At 36.7% G+C, this 18,788-nt stretch overlaps 1 protein-coding gene across 6 annotated transcripts in view; it reads right to left on the bottom strand.

Annotated features, from left to right (window-relative positions):
* CNKSR2 (connector enhancer of kinase suppressor of Ras 2) overlaps positions 1 to 18,788 on the bottom strand; it is a 215,176-nt gene that overhangs the window by 120,604 nt on the left and 75,784 nt on the right. For 4 of the 6 annotated variants that reach the window (XM_071749682.1, XM_071749687.1, XM_071749663.1 and 1 more), the window contains exons 5-7: positions 17,289 to 17,330; positions 8,760 to 8,879; positions 2,043 to 2,102 (exon numbers count right to left, since the gene is read on the bottom strand). In XM_071749682.1, the coding sequence (XP_071605783.1) occupies positions 2,043 to 2,102; positions 8,760 to 8,879; positions 17,289 to 17,330 (222 nt within the window). The remainder of the gene's footprint in view (positions 1 to 2,042; positions 2,103 to 8,759; positions 8,880 to 17,288; positions 17,331 to 18,788) is intronic. The other 2 variants (XM_071749698.1, XM_071749678.1) reach the window with 1 other exon arrangement.

Here is an 18,788-nt window from a genome sequence, read left to right as displayed (position 1 = left end):
TTCAGAGCTCAGCTGCTTTGAACTGCAGGGCTGATATGTTGAGAGAAATGAATCCTAACACTGAACCAGCAAGATCCAAGCTCTAATGGGCTTTGTAGCTGGACAAACACCTTGAATGGCCAATAGAAAAAGCAGAACTGTGGTTCAAAAGCCAGCATTACCTTAATGTGGCTAGCACTGCCATGCTACTGTGTTAACTGAAAAAGACAAGTGCTTCTCTATGATTTTTAAGAAAAGTGTCAGACAAAAAGTTGTGCCAATGTGTCAACTGCAACGGCAAAATTCAAAAGAAGGAAGCCACAACATTTTGTTCCAAGAGAAGTGTTAAACATGCCAACATTAACAGGTCAAATGGCATCCGTACCACCATGATTCTCTGGCCATGTCACTTAGATGTTTCTCCTCCCATCTCTTAGATTCATCCCTTTTTTGTTTGTTTGGGTTCTGTTTTGTTTGTTTGATTGTTTGCTTTCTTAAAGGAAGCAGCTATCTTTAGTGTTTTTAGAAGCAGAATACATCTTATTTTATCTAAGGCATTACTCTTTTTCCACAAAGGCTTTACACACAACAGGTTTTTCCCCTAGATAACAGACTGCAGTTTCTCAGTTCACTGTGAGCACCTCCAGGGTTTTACAGTGAGTGAAAGTCAGTAACGAAAGCAGAAAAGTCATCACGACTGAAGATTCCTGATGTGGCTTTAAATTACACCCATGAATCACAAAAGATAAGAGTTTTGAGGGAATGCATTAAGATTTTATTTTTATCTTTGCCCCTGGGAAATTAAATTCAATATTAGTAAGTCATGGAGAGAAATGGTTCTTTTTTTAAATCTGAGAGAAATTCAACTGTAAAAACCACCCTCTTTCTTTCATGTTTCCTAAATTAAGCTCAACTATGGTTTTATTGTTTTTGTTTAGTTTTGCTCTTTCACCAACGATATCTGTAGCTGACTCCCTCGAATATTGATTTCAAAACTGCAATTCTTTATATTTTCCTTGTTCTGAGACAGGTGGCATTCATGGAATTTGAACCACAGGTATTATCTATCAGGTATAGGAAACCCTTCCTCATAGCAGAAAAAAAAAAGAAAGAGGAAAGGCTATCAGTTTGCAGTTCCTATGGAGGAATGAAAATAATCCTCCTGTTTTACTGAGACAATAACAGAACCTCACGACGAGTCAGGGGCAGCCGTTATAATTCCAGTGCAGGCAGCTCACATTTTCAATTTAATTCCACAGTATTGGCATAGAACAAACATTTCTAACAGATTCATTTTAAGAAAATGCCATCAGTATCTCTGAAAGGAACTGCCTACACCATTATGGAACAGTGTTGTTTACTGGCTTACTCCATGTTTCGTGAAGATTATGGATAGAAGCCTTTCCCTCCAAAATGGCAATTTTCTCACTTCCTAATGGACAGCCTGTTCTCTAAATATGGTGTACAAGGAATGGAGGTTGTATTTTAAAGTCAGTCGATAAGTAGCCTATTATATTTTGCTTGCTGTTTAATACCTGTAGTGAGAATTAGTACACCAGCAATAAGTGTTCCTTTCTACAGGCATTACACAGAAGTTCATGCAGAAATAGATGGTTATTTGTCAGTGTGAAGGGATGTCCTCATTTCCATGCATTTGTTTATTACAAAATAAAGCTTGATTGATGGAAAAAATAAAAGCTGTTTGTCTGATACTGCAGCAAACTTCAGCATATCAGCCTATACATAACAAAGACATTTATCTCTTATTCACCGAGCGAGGTAACTCCAAGACAGCTACTTCCTATCTTGATCAGCTGCAGCATTTTAGGTGTCTTGCGAGAACAAATCAAACCAGATTCCCCTGGTTGTCAGATGAGAAAAACTCTTTTAATTCTGAGGTAAAGAAGCACAAGCATTTCTGCCGTCCAACATGCTATTGGTCCTCAACAGCCAACTAGCACACTTTTGCAAGCAAAATGTAGTCTACAGCAAAGGGAAAGCATAACCACAGGTAAGGTTGAAAAGGCTTCCAGGTCTGAACATACAGTATTAACAATACTTACATTTTCTGTTGTTCCAGTAATTACATGGAGACCATCATATGTTGATTTAATGTACATACCCTAAGAAAAAGACATCATGGGAAAGAATTTTTAAAGTGTTTCACAAACCATCACCATCCAAACATAACTTGCATATGTCTAAAAGAAAAGCCTTTTCTTTTTTTCTTTTCCTTTAAAAAAAAAAAAAAAAGAAAAAAAAAAAAGTGGACTTTTAATATATGCCAAGAGGAATTTGTTGCTGGACAGGTAAGTGCTTTCTGATGCACTTTGAGAACAGACAAAATGATTCTGGACCTAGTTAGCAAGAGCAAAATAAAACTTTACCTCCATAAATACTACCCAGTTTTTCTAATGGACTCCTTCAACTACAAATATAACACCGCTTGAGTACAAAAATCCCCAGAAATAAAAATTGTCTTAGGATGATAAATACTTCCCTTTGTCTTTGAAAGCTACAGATGACTTCACAAGATCTAGAGTTTCTGGGATGCATATGCTGCAAACATAACTTTCAAAATGATAACCAATACTCTGAAATGTGCCTGCAGAATGGACTTTCTCATAGCTTCACTCATCTCAGTGGACAGCTATAAAACTCAATGACAAAAACTCAAATGTGAACTTTTTTAGTTATCCCACTGCTTTCAAAAATATATGGAAAAAGAGGGATAGCATATAAACAGATGGAAGTTCCTGCATGGCTTTTCATCAAGTCTAAATTAAAACATTTCAACAGCATTCACTTAGAAAATGAGAAAAGGAAAAGGGAGAGAAAACTGGCATACACTGAGCATTCAGCAACTTCTAAGCACTCTCCCCCAGGATGGTTCACAGAAAGCAGGAAAATTTTGAGTATGTGAGCAAACATTATCTCCAAAACCTACTTTTCCCCCTTTTATTCTGACTGACACAAAGCGTTTTGTTCCAAGCTGAGGAGCAGGGTGCACTCATTGCTAATTAACTGTGGTAAAGAGGCAAAGAAGACTTTTGGTTGGACTAATCTAATTTGGCATGGGAACTCACAGACATTTTGGTAGTAGGGCAAGGAAGCATCATGTAACAAAGTATATGATCATCCCAGTGAAAAATAAGGACTTTATGAGGTTTTCTTTTGGGGGGCCTTAGGGGGACAAAGGAGGAGAGGGGAGACACCTCAAAACCAAGGTTCTATTTGGCTCTGCACAATACATAGCAGTAATGGCATAAAATCCAGTTGTCACTTTGGGCTGTCACAGCTAGAAGAGAACAAAGCAAGAATCTGCTCATTACTACAGAGATATGAAACCTCAAGCATCAATCTTCCACCTTCCTCCATGCACCTTCAGCAATTTTTCTATCCCTTGGCTCCGTGCTTAACTATATTATCTCAAATACAGAATGGCTATTTCTTATATGTTTATCCTCACAACACCCCTGTGAGGTAGGGAAATGCTGATATACATAAATTTTACAGACAGGGAAATGAGCCACAACAAGGGATGGATATATTGGAGTCTGTCATTTGGTACTCATACCTACCCAAAACCACCAATAAACAGGACTTAAATCCCTCTGAGGATCTCAATCTAAGTGACATGATCCTACAGCCTGAGACACGGAAAATGCTGAAATCATGGTGACTTCACGGTGACAGGAACTATGAGTCAGGTCCCCATAGAGAGAGATTTCTGAAGAAAGTCACATCTACGTATTTATTGACAGTGAGTTACTGCTTTCAGCTTAAAACATCAGGGTGAAAGCTGAGGATAAGTCTCACAGTTAATGATTACACAGTGCTTAGATTTGTGCAAAGCATTATTCTGAAGGACAGCGAAGTCATCCAAGTATGCTGTCCTGGAGAAGTGCAATTCACATCTAATCCAGTCTTCTCTAGAACTTTAAAAGATTTTGAAGAAGCAAAAGAGGAGGAAGACTTCTTTTGTAGAATTTTCTTTAAAGGCTAAGATAAAGATTTGCACACATTGGGAAAGAGAAGGAAGACAGAAGCTGCAAAAAAAAGACATTATTTATATTCAACACATACAAAATTAATAAAGGTTACACTATGCCACATTAATTTTACAAGAGCAAACATTATTCTGTTTACAAAGTAGCTATTAAACGGGGACAGGTAACACTTTGCAACTGAAAGATGGGCTGAAGTTTCACCCATATTCCTCCACACCTTGTTTTAAGTGAACAATACATGGGTTAGGGTACAGAGGAGAGAATGTTTCTGGCTCATGGTTTGATCCTGAATGGAAATAAGAATACTGTAGACATTTACAAGTTTTCCCCTCTCTGCCTCCTTGTGGCTGCACAATACCAACACTACTTCTAGTGATCACAAATTCAGGGCAGATTAGTGTGTGTGTTCTTCATAGGTATAAAAAAAATTAGCAGATACACATCCTAGGTATCCAAAAATAACACCACTGCCCCTATGAATTTACAAGAATCAGTTAGATCAAATAAAAGGAAAGATAAGTCAGTTAACACAATTAAAAAAGGTTTAAGGCAACCACCCTGGAAACCAAGAACCAATGTATAACTAGATTGAAAATTGGGTAACTCATACTTAATTACATCACAGATTGTCCTTCCTGATCAGTTATGGGCAGAAGTATAAATTCAAACCATACATTTTATCTTAATGCAAATAATTATTCAGTTAAGAGTTAGAAAAGAAACCCTGTACACTTTTATCTTTTTTTCTTTTTCCTATTTCCAATTCTTAAAGATTTAAAAGAGAACCCAATATTCTTTTAAGATATTTTACACAAAGCTAGATGGAAAATAAAAGAACATAGTTCAATTTTATCATACACATAACTGAATTTTTACTCTTTCTCTGTGATATAATCTTAATGGAGTCCCCCAAAATTGCATGTGCCTCTTTAACCCTAAACAGTTCTCAGAACCCTGTTCTTATTTTTTTCCCATTTCCTCCAATATCTCAAGACAAATAATTCAGGAGAAATATTAGAAACAGTGGTACGTTGGATTCCTGGAAAATACTTTCTGGCTAGGCACCTTTAACCAGCTGAAACAATCTGCTGTATCTTCAACTTGTATTTTGTGATTGCTTTTACACATGAGAGGCTCATTTCATGTTTGCTTCAGCAGATAAAGAGGAACTCAGAGCAGTCTCACATTCTGGTGAAGAGAGTAGAAGTACACAAAGGTAGAAACCTTTGTGTTTCTAGCAAGCTAGGTGAATATCTGCTACTTGAAATAATATTATAATTCTGGAACTGACCAGAATTAAAATGATAGTACAAAGAGGAAAGAAAAAAAAAAAAAAAAAGAAATTCAGGATTAAACTTTGACACAGTTCTTTGATATTCTATTCTATATTATAAATAAGCAAATAAAGATAGAAGGAAACTGTTGAAGAAAAAGTTCCCAAGGAAAAGTGGTAGCTAAAGCTTGGTTACCTGCTTTTTTGTCTCACAGGAGGCATACAGAGGTGTGCTTCTTTCCTAAATTCAGTCATTGTTCTCAGTCTAGCATTAATACTTTACATTCCATTTCATGGCAAAATATAATACCTAAGCTAGTCAGATTTGTCTCTTTCTAGAACATCATTAGTGTAAAACCATACAAAATTAAATTCTGCATAATGATACTGGTAAAACAACTTCCAAATCCTCCAAATAAAATGAAACAATGACCAACCAACCAAAAAAAAAAAAAAAAAAAAAGGAAAGAAACCCAAACTTTACTCGTGGGAGCGTGCTGGTGACTGCAAAGCCGGACACATTAATCTATAGAAGGATTGTCTATACTGACAAATCCCTTTTCACCCGTACTTTCCAAGCACTTGAGACCACATCTCTTCCTGCAGCAACACTGGAGAACATGTGGATGCAGCCTGTCACATCACACCTGAGCAGACCAGAAGAGAGGAAAGAAAAATAAAGGAGGAAGCCCCCTAAAACCGATACCAAACCCGACCCATCCATAATGCTGCCTTAGTATACAAGAGTTTCCCCATATCACATTCTGACAACATTTTCTGCTTGCCAGGTTAGTTAATTGTTTTTCTGATAGGTGTTAATTATTTTTAGTATCTGTAAGATGCTGTAAGCACTGCAACACAATTACCTTTCCTTCTGCATTAAGGATTTAGTCTGATAATTTATACTTATCTGACTGGTACTTAAGCTTCCACAAAAAAAAAAAAAAAAAAAAAAAAAAAGGTCGAACATAAGTGAAAGAATTATTTGTGTCAATTAAATCATGTGGTTAAATTTGCAAAAACTCCAACCATTTTCTCAGTTCCGTCTTGCATTTACCATATGAGTTTAGGGAAATCTCACTGTTTTCCAAATGTTTTATTTTTGTCTCTTCTCCTTTGCTTTTTCATTCCCTCATCTGCTTTAGCTTCTCAGATATTAAATGTGAGACATGTTAGAAGTTCTGCTTATTCTAGGTGACAAACAAACTTCCCAATCATCAGCCATCCTTGTCCATTTCCTTCTTGAAGTCTTTTTATCTTTATAGATCTTATTTAGTCATTGGTAGAGTTAGCACAGAACTATCATGTGGGTCAAAATTCTGAAAGAAAGTTGACAATAATCCATTTTTCCATCTCCATCGTTGCACAAATCCTGGAAGAAGGTCCAGAGGTTATCAAGCTTCACACTCATCCAAGTGCTCCTGATACGCAGAGGATATGCTTAACACCAAGCTGCATCATTATATCTTAAACTGAAACACTTAGCACTCAATAGGGCAGTGCTGATATGTATTTGCTGTATTGTAAGTGGAAGATTTAGTTTAAAACCCAAACAAACAGCCCAACAAACCAAAGGTAAAACTTTCATAGAGAAAACCAAGAGCAATCTGACAAAGATGATCTGTTAGTAAGACTGGCACTGCAAGAAAATGAAAGCCATGGTATTTCTCCTCCAGGTGCAAATTTAGCATCCTTAGTTCCTGCTCTGGAGAGCTCACAATCTAGAGGACAGCTCAATACAGAGGCAACAGAACACTGGGGTACAGGGAAGATGAAGGGGGGGTAGAGGGGCAGGGAAAAGACCATATCAAAATAGCATTGTATCCTTCTGAGGCTTGTATCTTGTACAGTTGGTATTTTCCATTTTTGAAAAATACAGATAGTAATTTTATGACAATGACATAGTAGTCCTCAGCCAGCAAGAGGACTGTGTTCAGCTGGCTCACAAATACTACAAAAAAACCAACCCTGCCTTAGGAGTTTCCAGTTTAAACAGACAAAACAGACAGAGGGTATAAAACAGAGGCACAGAGGGACAAGAGATTCTCTGTCTGATCAGCTACCTATCAGGAACAGACCCACAAAACACCTTCTTATTTACAAAACTACTGCTCAAAGTTTTTCAGTCACTGGAGACTGACACCATCTACAGAAAGACTTAGATAAGAACAAAATAAACCAAAAGCAACAAAAGGGTCACAAGATAAAAAGGAAAATACAGATGAGCTAAGACAAAAATGGACAGAACTCCCAAAAAAGGCGTTTGAGAGAAAGGGTAAAACAATTTATTTATTACAGAAGAACATAGGATTCTGAAAGGTTGACTAGAACGAACTGGAAGAGAGACAATTACATAAGAAAGAGGGAGGAAAGATTCTAAGAAAAGCTGAAATCCTGGAAGACTAATTTGAAATGGATTCAGAGATAAAAAAGAAAGCCAGTGGAGAAAGAAAAACAAATACCAGACTAAAACTAAGGATGAGGCAATATTTGCTCATCCAAATATCTGTTTGTGGTTTGTTTTTTTTTTTCTCCTCTTTTAATCACCATTTGCCAAAACCGAGCAAAAAAACTTATTTAGTGTACAACTGATCTAAAAACCTTGGCATATGAAATCTGTCAAAAAATTGAGCCCAACCGAAATCCAACAACCCCAAAACCAAAATATTCTCCAAAACTACACCATCCAAACAACTTCCAAAACTGCTGCAAAGTGCACAGCAGCAGTCCTTTTTATTCAAGCAAATGTAATGAGAATTAATTTAGTAAGAAGTTGCAAGAGCTATTTCATTACATAGAAAATGGTCAGCTGTCTTCTGATCACCTTCCCACCTCCAAGGCTTGTGGGAAGAGATACTATTAATGCTGTAAATTTGTAGAGCTGTAACTGTTATCATTGTTGGCTTTCTCCATGCTCTGGGTGGCGGATGTTTGAGTAAACAAAAGATCAATGGTCAACTCTTGTATAACATGGGGTGGCTGCACTGAGCCTTTAGAAGAACCTAATTAAGCATGCAGAGTTCTTGCAATCAAATTCAATAAGCTACTTCTTAGCAGTACTGTAGAGCCCTTGAATAACTTATGAAATAGCTTTCTATCTCAGAGATACTATGAAGCATATTCCAGAATTTGACAGGTTCTGTACATATGCCCACGCAAACTTCTTGGTTAAGCTGATCTTAGTAATTTAAATCCCTTCAGACTTCAAGATCCTAGAACAATCTGAACCATTTTTCAGAAACTGGTACGAACAGCAAGAACTTCTCACACAGTTCTTCCTGTTCACTCAACTCTTTGCATACATCAGTCAGCCTAACAAAACACCTCCCTGTTGGCCCAGCTGCAGGAGAAACCAGACTACCATGAGCAATCAAGCTATTTTCAGACTTTAAAATAAAAGACATTAAAGTCTCTTATTCCTTTCCATATAGATAACTTATTTTCAATTTCACTTTCTCATCCTGGGTGATGGTTTTTATTAACTGCGTACTTCTTACCAGCCCTTCACTTGGCTTGATGTTTGTAAGCTGGATCACTTCAAGGTGAGCAGATTGGGAAACCAGTGGATCAGAAGAGAGGGAGATAATGTGATCGCAGACCCCGGACAGAGTTTTACACTAGCAAGGAAAAAAGAAAATTAAATGTCAGGATAAGCATATGACTGCTAAGTGTTTGCTTATCAACTTACAATCTAAAGCACGACATTTTAGAGTACATATTAAATCCCATTGCTGAAGCTACAAGAGAGAGGCACTGAAGGAACAGTTTGCAATAGCACAGCAGAAAATCCATTTTCCGGGGAGAGCAAGAGGCAAATATTTTTGCATCTGAATAGAGAGAAAATGGGGCTGTGTGAACTGTTCCCACACCCCCTCAATGCTGTGTCCAGGCTCTAGGCTGTGCTCAGGCAGGCAGAGAGCTCGTGGTGAGCCCCAGTCCCCTTCTCTGCCCACATCTGTGAAGATATTAAGTGCCCCAAAATCCCACAATTTCCACTATACAAACAGATGTTAAGCACAGATTAAAATCTTAACTATTACAGGTAACTCCCGTTAACTCTTTAATTTATTCTATTCTAATAAAATGTGCTAACTGACTTTGGACTGAGTTTCTTATGTTCTGCTGCTGCCAAGCCCAGTTTACTACTGCAGGCATGAAGATTACAATAGATGATGGGATAATTCTTAAATCTGTTACCCTTGGCAGCCTCTTCGTAGTAAGACAGAAATAAAGAAGTTACTAAAAAGGCTGGGACTGTGAAATGAGTACCGGGTATCTCATCTTTCACTCTTTTCTCAGAAGCAGGCAAGCTGGGATTTTTTCCCTAGCATTCTTTCAAATGTCTGTAAGCAAGTGATTTCCAAGAGTTTCCATGTATTCCGTGAAATCCCCTTTTAGCAACTAAAACCGATTTCTCAGCTCAGGTTTCCAAATGTGTGTTTTGTCAGCACATTCAGGGATTAGGACATTCTTCTGGTCCCAAAACTGTGAGTACCTCCAAAACCAATTAGGAACAAGTTTAACTGCTCTCAGATTCAAAAGATGAAAGCTAACCAGTCTCCTCAACTGATTGAAACACAACTGCACACAACTCCTGCACCAACTGGTCTTCCTGCATTGCAAAACATTTTAAAAGTAAAAAATATCTACAACAATGCTATGGAAAAATAATACAAAACTGGATATAAGCTCCTTGCCAAATTATGATTATAATTCCAAGTGTCAAACTACAAATATCTTCTGTACGAAGGAAAGTGAAAAAAACTTAACTTATAAAAGCACAAAAAGCCAGTGACAGTGAAATCTTAATCCTGCTACAGACATATTGGGATTTTCCCCTCTTTAACATATTTACAAACATTGGAAGTTTATGTTTTTATAGTTTTGGGGTTTTTTTGTTTTGTTTAGTTTGGTTTTGGGTTTGGTTTTTTTTTTTCGCTTATTTAATAGAACAGTAAGGTTTCAGAATTAATAAATTAATCACAATAAAATGGAAAATGTAACAAAATCTATATTACCAATGTGACCTTCTTCCAACGATATTACCTTCAACAAGCATAGAAAAAGGCACACAAACACACCCCTTCTACTTTATTTGTGTTTCATGATTCAGAATCATTACTGGAAAAAGTCAAGAAAATGCTTTGTGCTTTACCTGAATTAGGTGAAAAAGTGAACTTTATTGCAAAATATTTTTATGGATTTTTGGATACATAAAAATTGATTTGAGCTGACATTTTAAAGAGGTAAAAATTATAGAAATTTACGTATTAAAAATGAAATCTTAGATTTCCTGTTTGGTCTTTTTAATATGATGCTGGCAAGTTATTTATATTTTCATCTTGCTTGTAACTGCAGGCAATTATTGAAAAATTACTTCTAGAAATTAACAGAACATTCAGGTCTCCATATACAAAGTAATGAGGCCTAGGTCATAAATCATTTTCTGGTGATGAAAACTGACTTTTTTCACATATCTCTAGACTTGTATTCACCCCCATATTCTTCCTGTTACTCTCTTTTAAAATTACTAAATTTATGTGGTCTTCCACAGTTTCAGAGAAACTTCTTTTTGTAATGAATTAATGTATGACTGTTTTTCTCTTATTCCCAACTGGTGCATCACAGGGAGGTGCCAAAACGCACAGAAAAGGAATGTTCCTAACACTTAACACAAGGATGTTGTTTCAATTTCATGGACATGGCTCCTCATTCAAAAAAACAATCATTGGCTGCACTGACAGATGATGGGGAAAGGAAGGAGAGTAAGGCAAGTCCAGGATGTGCCACGGAACAGAAGGCTAAAGCTGAGATGCATTAAATAACTCCCTGGAGCAGCTGCTCTCCCTCTGCCTACAGACAGTCTGTACAAAAAGCCCAGGGAGATCAGCATTCCAGTATGGATATATTGGTTGCAATTCTAAAACAAGTCAATGTGAATGTTCCCCACGAAGAGCTCTGGGAATACTGTGTGTGTGTGTGTGTTTCTGTGGAGGATGGAACAAGGAAGAAGAGAGAAATTTAGCCCCAGCAACATATGGGAGCTTGGATGGCCCTGGGATACATTCATAGGGTGCAGCTCTATCATTTTTCAACAGAGTTTAACCAGTGGCTCTGAATGTAGTTACTGTCCAGTTCCTAACCAGTTTACTGCTGTTGACCAAAACTTTATAACACATCAGACAGCATAAACCAGTATACAGACAAAATAGCCATTCACCAGAAACATGCTTCCTCTGCATTAGGCCTCTTCATGAAAAAAGGTCTTTGACCTCCTCAGTGGATCAGGACTTTCCATGGCAAAGATGCTGACACATGGCAGAGGAACAATACCAATTTAACGGAGCTAACGTGCTATTGTATTTAGAAAGTTTCTGTGACAAATGCCTTTGACTTCTCTGTGCTCCTCTCAGGTTGTGGTTCATCAGGTTCATTCGATATTCTTTCAAGCAACCTCCCTGCCTACATCTAAAATTTTCTTGGATGCTGCTTTATTTCTAGCTTGACTAAATTTTCCCTAAGCTCTCCAGGCTACACTGGAGCTTTTACCCTTGCAGATGCAAAGGTAATTTGACTAATTATGTGGGTGCAAGGAACACAGGGAGGTTTGTTATTATTTTATTATTAGTTAATAAAAGTTTCTAAATTTTATTTTATTTGATGGCAAATAATGGACTGGCATATTTTGTCTATAGGCTACTCAGTTGAGTGGAAGAAAAGCACACAAGTAGTGCACTTTTGCTACTCCTCTTGTTCCATACAATTTATAAACACATTTTTTTCAGCATAACAATTCAGCACACTCTGTATCATAGATAAATATTTTAACTTCACTAAAAACAGATGACAGTACAACTTACCTTTCCTCTCAAATGGTAGTTACCTTTCATTACTTTTTAAAACTACATTTCTCTTTCTGAAAATCTTGTTAATGGGATCAGGAAGAATCCTTTATCTTTTGTAAGGATTGATTCCTTACTGCAATGCAGTACTAACTACAGTATGACATAAAGGAAGATGAGCATCCCATTGCTCCTATGAAAATCAGCAAGCATTAAAATGGGCAGTCTTTCCTAAACTACACTCATTTTCCAGCATGCAAGGTATCTGAACGAGGGAAAAGGATTTGGCCAGGCCAAAAAAAAAAAAAAAAAAAAGGAAAAAAAGAAAAAGGAAAATTACAAAAGATTAACTGAAAGAAATCAACAGATTATTACATATTCTCCTTTTGTCTGTAGTCCCTGTTCTCCCTATAAGCCTTATAGCAATGATTTCAATTTATTTGCAGTAATTAATCACTGCACTCAATAATAAATTTTCTTCTTTATTCAGTGACAACCTTATACTATGCAGTCTTTATGTGAAAAGCTAAATGATTAAAAGGAGAATTAAAAATATCACTACACAACACCTAGTTGTTTGGTAGAAATTCAAGGGGAACCATTCTTTTTCACTCAGTAGTTAACCAGTTTACATCCCAGAACATGAAGAATGAAGGATAATACTTAGTTTCTACCTTTTTGGATTGTTGCATACCTGCTTCTAAGAGATTTCCCACAATTACTCCTTCTTTCAGGCAGGGGAATTTGGACCTAAAGGTGACTAAATCAGATCTGCATCTGTTCCGATTCCCTGTGGCTGCTTCAATTTGTGCTGGGAAAACTTCCAGCAGAGTGGAGGGACTCAGGGACAGAGTTATCTTCAGAGGCCTTCACAAGCTGTGGCCTTTCCTCAAACTGCTCATTTGTTATCTGTTCAATCCAGGCAGCTCTAAGGTCACAAAGCATTCATTTCTGGTCTGTGTTTGTTCCTGTCCTTAATTTTACCTGGGCTAGCAACCAAACTTAAATCTATCTTGTCAATTATTTGAGATACTGAATCATCCTGGTTTAACCATATTCTCAGGGCTGTGGGCATGAAAAGCAACAGCCTCCCCCATCAACAGGATAAGCAGCATAATATTAAGAAAGCTTTGTTTACTTGTTTGTTTGTTTTTGTTTTAACAGAAATAATCTAACAAGAAAATTCAGTTAAAACTTATTAATGGAACCCAGCTTCTGCTGTCTATAATTAGTCCTTCTTGCTTTGCTCTCACTTTAATATTTTACTGCTTCACATGGATTAATCTGAACTAGCTATTTCCATCATACACAGCCCTGAACAGCTGGGGTGAATCAATAAATTAGTCTTCAGAGGTTTTAAAGCTCCATTCTGACTTTGACAACAATTAACTTCTAACTCCCCAAATAAGCAGAAATGATATCTTTTTAAGCTGAGTCATTTTCTATATATTCTATCACCTCAAGTTAAATCAATATAAAAACTCTAAATATAAACTAAATATAAACACAACAGTGTGCTCATTTCCAATTTTGAAGCAAACACTGGCTTATCTTTTCAAATTTAGGCTGTTATTTTAAAACTTGTTCTTAAGTTATTATGATCTATTGCACTCTATTTCTGTTGGTATTATTTTCTACTGATATTTACTTCCCATTTATGTTAATAAATTATTACAATTTTAATTATTATTACATTGCTTACTGAGCAAAAAGGTAACATGGAGAAAACACACTAAGAAATGAAGTGGCAGAAATATCAAGCAGTTCTCTTTATTCATGAGTACTTCAGAAGCATCAACATTTTAATGAGCAAAAACCAACACATTATTCTTGTGTGGTTTTATGGTTCTGATTCCACAGAAACCAATATTTTCTGTTAACAAACTCACAGCAAAAGAAAATTTTATAAAATATTATTGGCTTTAAAATAATTGACTCAACACACGTGTAATTCTTGGGCAGAAAATATTTTTTCCCAGACAAACTTTGCAACTCCGTTTAGATGGAGTACATAATTTCATATTAAAAGTTCATCAGTTTTCCACAAGACCTTTTTCCTTTAGATACATTCAATGTGTTTAGTTGAATAACACAGATTAGTTTACGACTAAACCTAGTATCATGAATGATAATTAAAATGCTTTCATTTGAAACTTGAATTGTTTGCAGTAAGCAAAATATTTCTTTCTTGAACATAAGGTGAAGCTATAAAGTTGTGTCTCCACAGGATACAATTTCTTAAATGTACAATCTAAAAAGCTAAGATCAGAATAATTTTATTGACATTAAGTCATACTAGCTATGGGCATGGTGATTCAGCAGTGTCCCCATATGAACACCCACAAAGCTATCTCTGAAAGAAAGAGGGCATTCATTTGCTTTTCAAAAAAAATTACTGCCATCAGAATAGGACCACATTAATTATTTTTTGGCCCTTCCTAATTAAAGCAAACCAATCACTCATTCAATTGAGGAGCTTGCCTTTGTTGAGGGATGTTGTTGTCCATCTCACTTTTAGAGGAAAACTTGAAGACTCAGTGTTGGGTTCACTTCAGAGGCATTGATGTGACCTTCTACAGCAGCAGAGTGGTCTCATATTTCCCACCCGTGCCCACACCCCCCCTTGCCTCCCAATTTGGCACAAAACAAGCTTGCTCCAGGGGTAATGCGGCAGCATCCCCACAGCAGATGGTTATTAACAGAGATCCAGACCCCGAACCACAGCACAGAAGTTCAAAATAACATTTTGAGCGATGTGAGATGATCAACCCAGAACACAGGTTCAATCTAAAGTAAACCACTAGATCACCAAATGCAGATAAAAATCAACTACTTTGATCCAATGGTCTGTGCTCCTAAGGCAGTAAATTTCTTGATGCCCTAAAGAACAACAATAAATAAGTGTAATTTAATTTATTTTTATTTCTGTAGCTGTAATTATTTTTTTCCTTATGTAAGAAGGCTCTCTTAACTTTTGACTTCAATCCTCAGTGGGGATAATGCCTCACAACATTAGGATTTCCCCAGGCTAGTTTCATAAATTCATAGAATCACAGAATGGCTTGGCTTGGAAGGGACCTTTAAAGGTCATATAGTTCAAATTCTCCTGCAGTGAGCAGGGACATCTTCAACTACACAAGGTTATTCAGAGCCCTATCCAAGCTGACCTTGAAAGTTTCCAGGAATGGGTCTTCTACCATCCTCGTAATAACTTCTTCCTAATGTCTAAACTAAATCTACCCAGCTTGAGCTTAAGACCATTGCCCCTTGTCCTATTGCATCCCTTGGCCTTGTTACAAACTCTGTCCCCATCTTTCTTTTATGCCTCCTTTAGGTATTGAAAGGCTGCAATACAGTTTCCCTAGATCCTTCCCTTCTCCAGGCTGAAGAACCTCAATTCTCTCAGCCTTTCCACTAGGAGAGATGCTCCAGCCCTCTGATCATCCTCATGGCCCTCCTCTGGACCCCATTCCAACAGTTCCATGTCTTTGTGTTGGAGGATCCAGAACTGGACATAGAAGTCCAGGTGGGGTCTCAAAAGAACAGTGCAAAGGGGCAGAATCATCTCCCTCAGCCTGCTGGCCACTCGTCTTTTGATGGAACCCAGGATATTGTTGGCATTCTGTGCTGCAAGCCCAGAAATCCCATTAAATCCCATCCATCAGTTGAAATGCAACGTGGTCAGAAATGATACAAGTTAATACTTAAAGTCATTTTTAATTTTAGCCTTCAGTAAAACATTGAGCACTCTGTTCAGGACTCCCTGAAAGCTTGAGCATGAATCATAGAAGCTAATTAAGCTCTTCACAATAATACATATGTCCACCTTTCACCACAGTGAAGTTACTGTGGATTAAAGAAATAAGCCTATATGAGTCTCAATAACGTAGGATAACAACTTTTTAAAACTGTCTCAAATTTGTGCGCTCATATATCGTAAATTAATGCCTCTCAGTTTCCTCAAAATTTTCTGTTGAAGAGTATATTAAGCAAAGTTTCACCAGCTTTAAACACTGCCACCTTCCTTTACAATCCTTTTTCTAATTTGGAAAATATATGTATTCTATATAGCAGACGTCATAACTCTCAGCTCTTGCATAAGAAAACAAGCATACATTGAAAACCAAGCTATATATGTAATTATTTCAAACTTACAGGACTCCAACTTTTGCCAAGATCATGAAATTAAGAACTTCAATGCTTAAATATTTGCAGAAATCAGCCTACCAAAGATGACCGTGTTGGCCTCAATGAAATTGCCAACATTTTTGTGTCCCACGGGGGAAAAATCATCAGTGAAACTTAGAAGTACAAGGAGATGTTTTATTCCACACCACTGTGAAATCAAAGCTTCAACAGCTTGTAGAATTCAGCTGGTCAAGCTCTAGTAATAAAAGAAGTAAAATACCACAACCTACCTAAGTGTGAAATACAGTGAATAAACTAATTCATTACTCAGTCTTAGGAAGCATATTTTTTGTATCTGACTTCATGAAATAAGCTCTGGGTTAACTTGATACAACACTACAGCCACAACATGAAAGACAATTTAAGTATCTAAAACTCCATGCAGTTTTCAGACAAAATTTACTTGAGCTTTTGACTCTCCATCCACTAAAGCATCAGCCTTTCAATCTCATCTTCTGTTCTAATGATCTGATGAGTTCCACCTGCTTTACTTATTATTAATAGCTCTACAGAATCTGGGAACACACCATTACATTCATACTGAGAACTCAGAAGGAAAAAATTGCATTTATTTTCCTGCCATTAGGACCATAGACCTAGCCTATGAGGAATAATTCTGTAGAAATTAAGCTATCTCACCAACATAAATATATGTATGATTTCATACAAGTCTAGCAAACTATGCCATTTGGCAAAATCATTATTCTGACCATATTTTATCAATAAGAGATTGGCCAGACAAATACAAGGTCTTGCAAAGTTCCTGGCTTCTCACTTGCCAAATTCAGCTTCTGTAACATCATTACCTATTCACAAGTATTTCCATACATTCACTCAGTCATACCCAAACTACTTCATTATCACACTGGCACTGAACAGAAAAAGTACAACACATGTAGACTACATAGATATTTAGAAATAGATATTTCTATTTCTACATAGATTTTCTAGATCTGTAACATTCTATTTATAAATAGAAATTTAATCACTACTCACCACATGAAGAATTTTATTTTCTGTTTCATATACTGTGCAATCCTGAAAAAGGAAAGCAGAAAAGGCGGGTTAAATTGATCCAGTCATCCACTATTCCTAGATTTATCCTTAAAAAATTAAACTGAACCAAAAAGCCTTTAGGATGAAACAACATATTTCAAAATTTCAAACAGTGGAAAGATTCATATAACCAAAGTGTGAACATACCCGAGAATTGAAATATTGGTAAATGTTTATATCTATTCACTAGTTCTTGTTGCTTCCTTCCTTGAGACAGATAATGATCTTCCTCCACTTTACATCTTTTTTGTAATCACATGTGTGCCAGACTACTGGTTTCAATCAGCAGTTCCTGAGCATGGACAAAATTTGCCTCCTGCAGGAGGTAACACTTAAAAACAGAGGTACCAGCAATAGTCTTAAGTAACTAGGAAAGAAAACTAAGTTAAACAATTCCTGCTGAGCTGATTTGAACTGATAAGTTTGCACACCCTGCCAAAGGACAGAAGCAAAAACCTGAGAGGAGGAAGAGGAGTAAAGGGAATCACTTGTTGTTTATAACACTCCATGGAATGGGAGGGAAGACAAATGCAGAATATAAAATGCACAGGAACCATCTCAGTACATTCAGCCTGTGAGAAATGGAGTTATTTAGGCAAGGAGCACATGAAGTACAACCAACTCAGTGAAAGAACAGCTCCTTCGAAGCTCATCAGATGCTTTATGGTAATTAGTACAAGCTCTGCTCAGAATGGATGCTTTTTATCCATCCTACTTCATAATGCACATGAAAGATGTGACTAAGTTCTCATGTTTCAAGTCCCATTTTCTAAACCAGTTATCCTGTTAGAAAACAACTTTTTCTTATATGCAGACTTTTTTTTAATTAAAACAAAGTGAACTTACAATCCATGAGATGCTTCCAGTGTTACTTACACACAAAAAAAACCAAAAAACCAAAAAAACAAAACAAACCCCCCCAAACCCCCTAATGTGTTTATAAAAAGCAACCTACCCTGAAGCAGCAGGTTGATCAGGGAGTATTTTTCTAATAGCAGCTGTTGGCACTCAGGAAACATTTCCCAGCCAGTACAGCCAGCAAAAAAATCTAACACGTTTAAATATATGCAGACATCAATGAAGTATTTGCAATCTTAGTAGCAAAACACGCATTTCTTGTTACATGTGGCAGGGCATGTAACATTTCAATCTCCATGCATCTGTGTTCTGCATGTTTCTTGTGAATCATTTTGCAAAAACAGAAGAAAGGGATTGCAAAATTTATATTTTGAAGGAAAAAAAATGCTTCTAAATAGACATGATTATTTCATTTGCAATAGGAAGATTTTACTGTAAGTTTAGACATTCAGCCTAAAGAGTAGACTGTTTGAGATGTCTCACTACTAAAAGGATTCCATGCTTCTAAATGCTGCTGTTTATTAAAACCAAGAAATCAGTAACAGAAACACTGCTGCACTGCTTAAAATGAAATTCTTTCAC

This window comes from Heliangelus exortis, chromosome 1 (assembly GCF_036169615.1).
Source record: "Heliangelus exortis chromosome 1, bHelExo1.hap1, whole genome shotgun sequence".
Classification (NCBI taxonomy): Eukaryota; Metazoa; Chordata; class Aves; order Apodiformes; family Trochilidae; genus Heliangelus; species Heliangelus exortis.
This window is presented reverse-complemented; position numbering and strand designations above follow the sequence as displayed.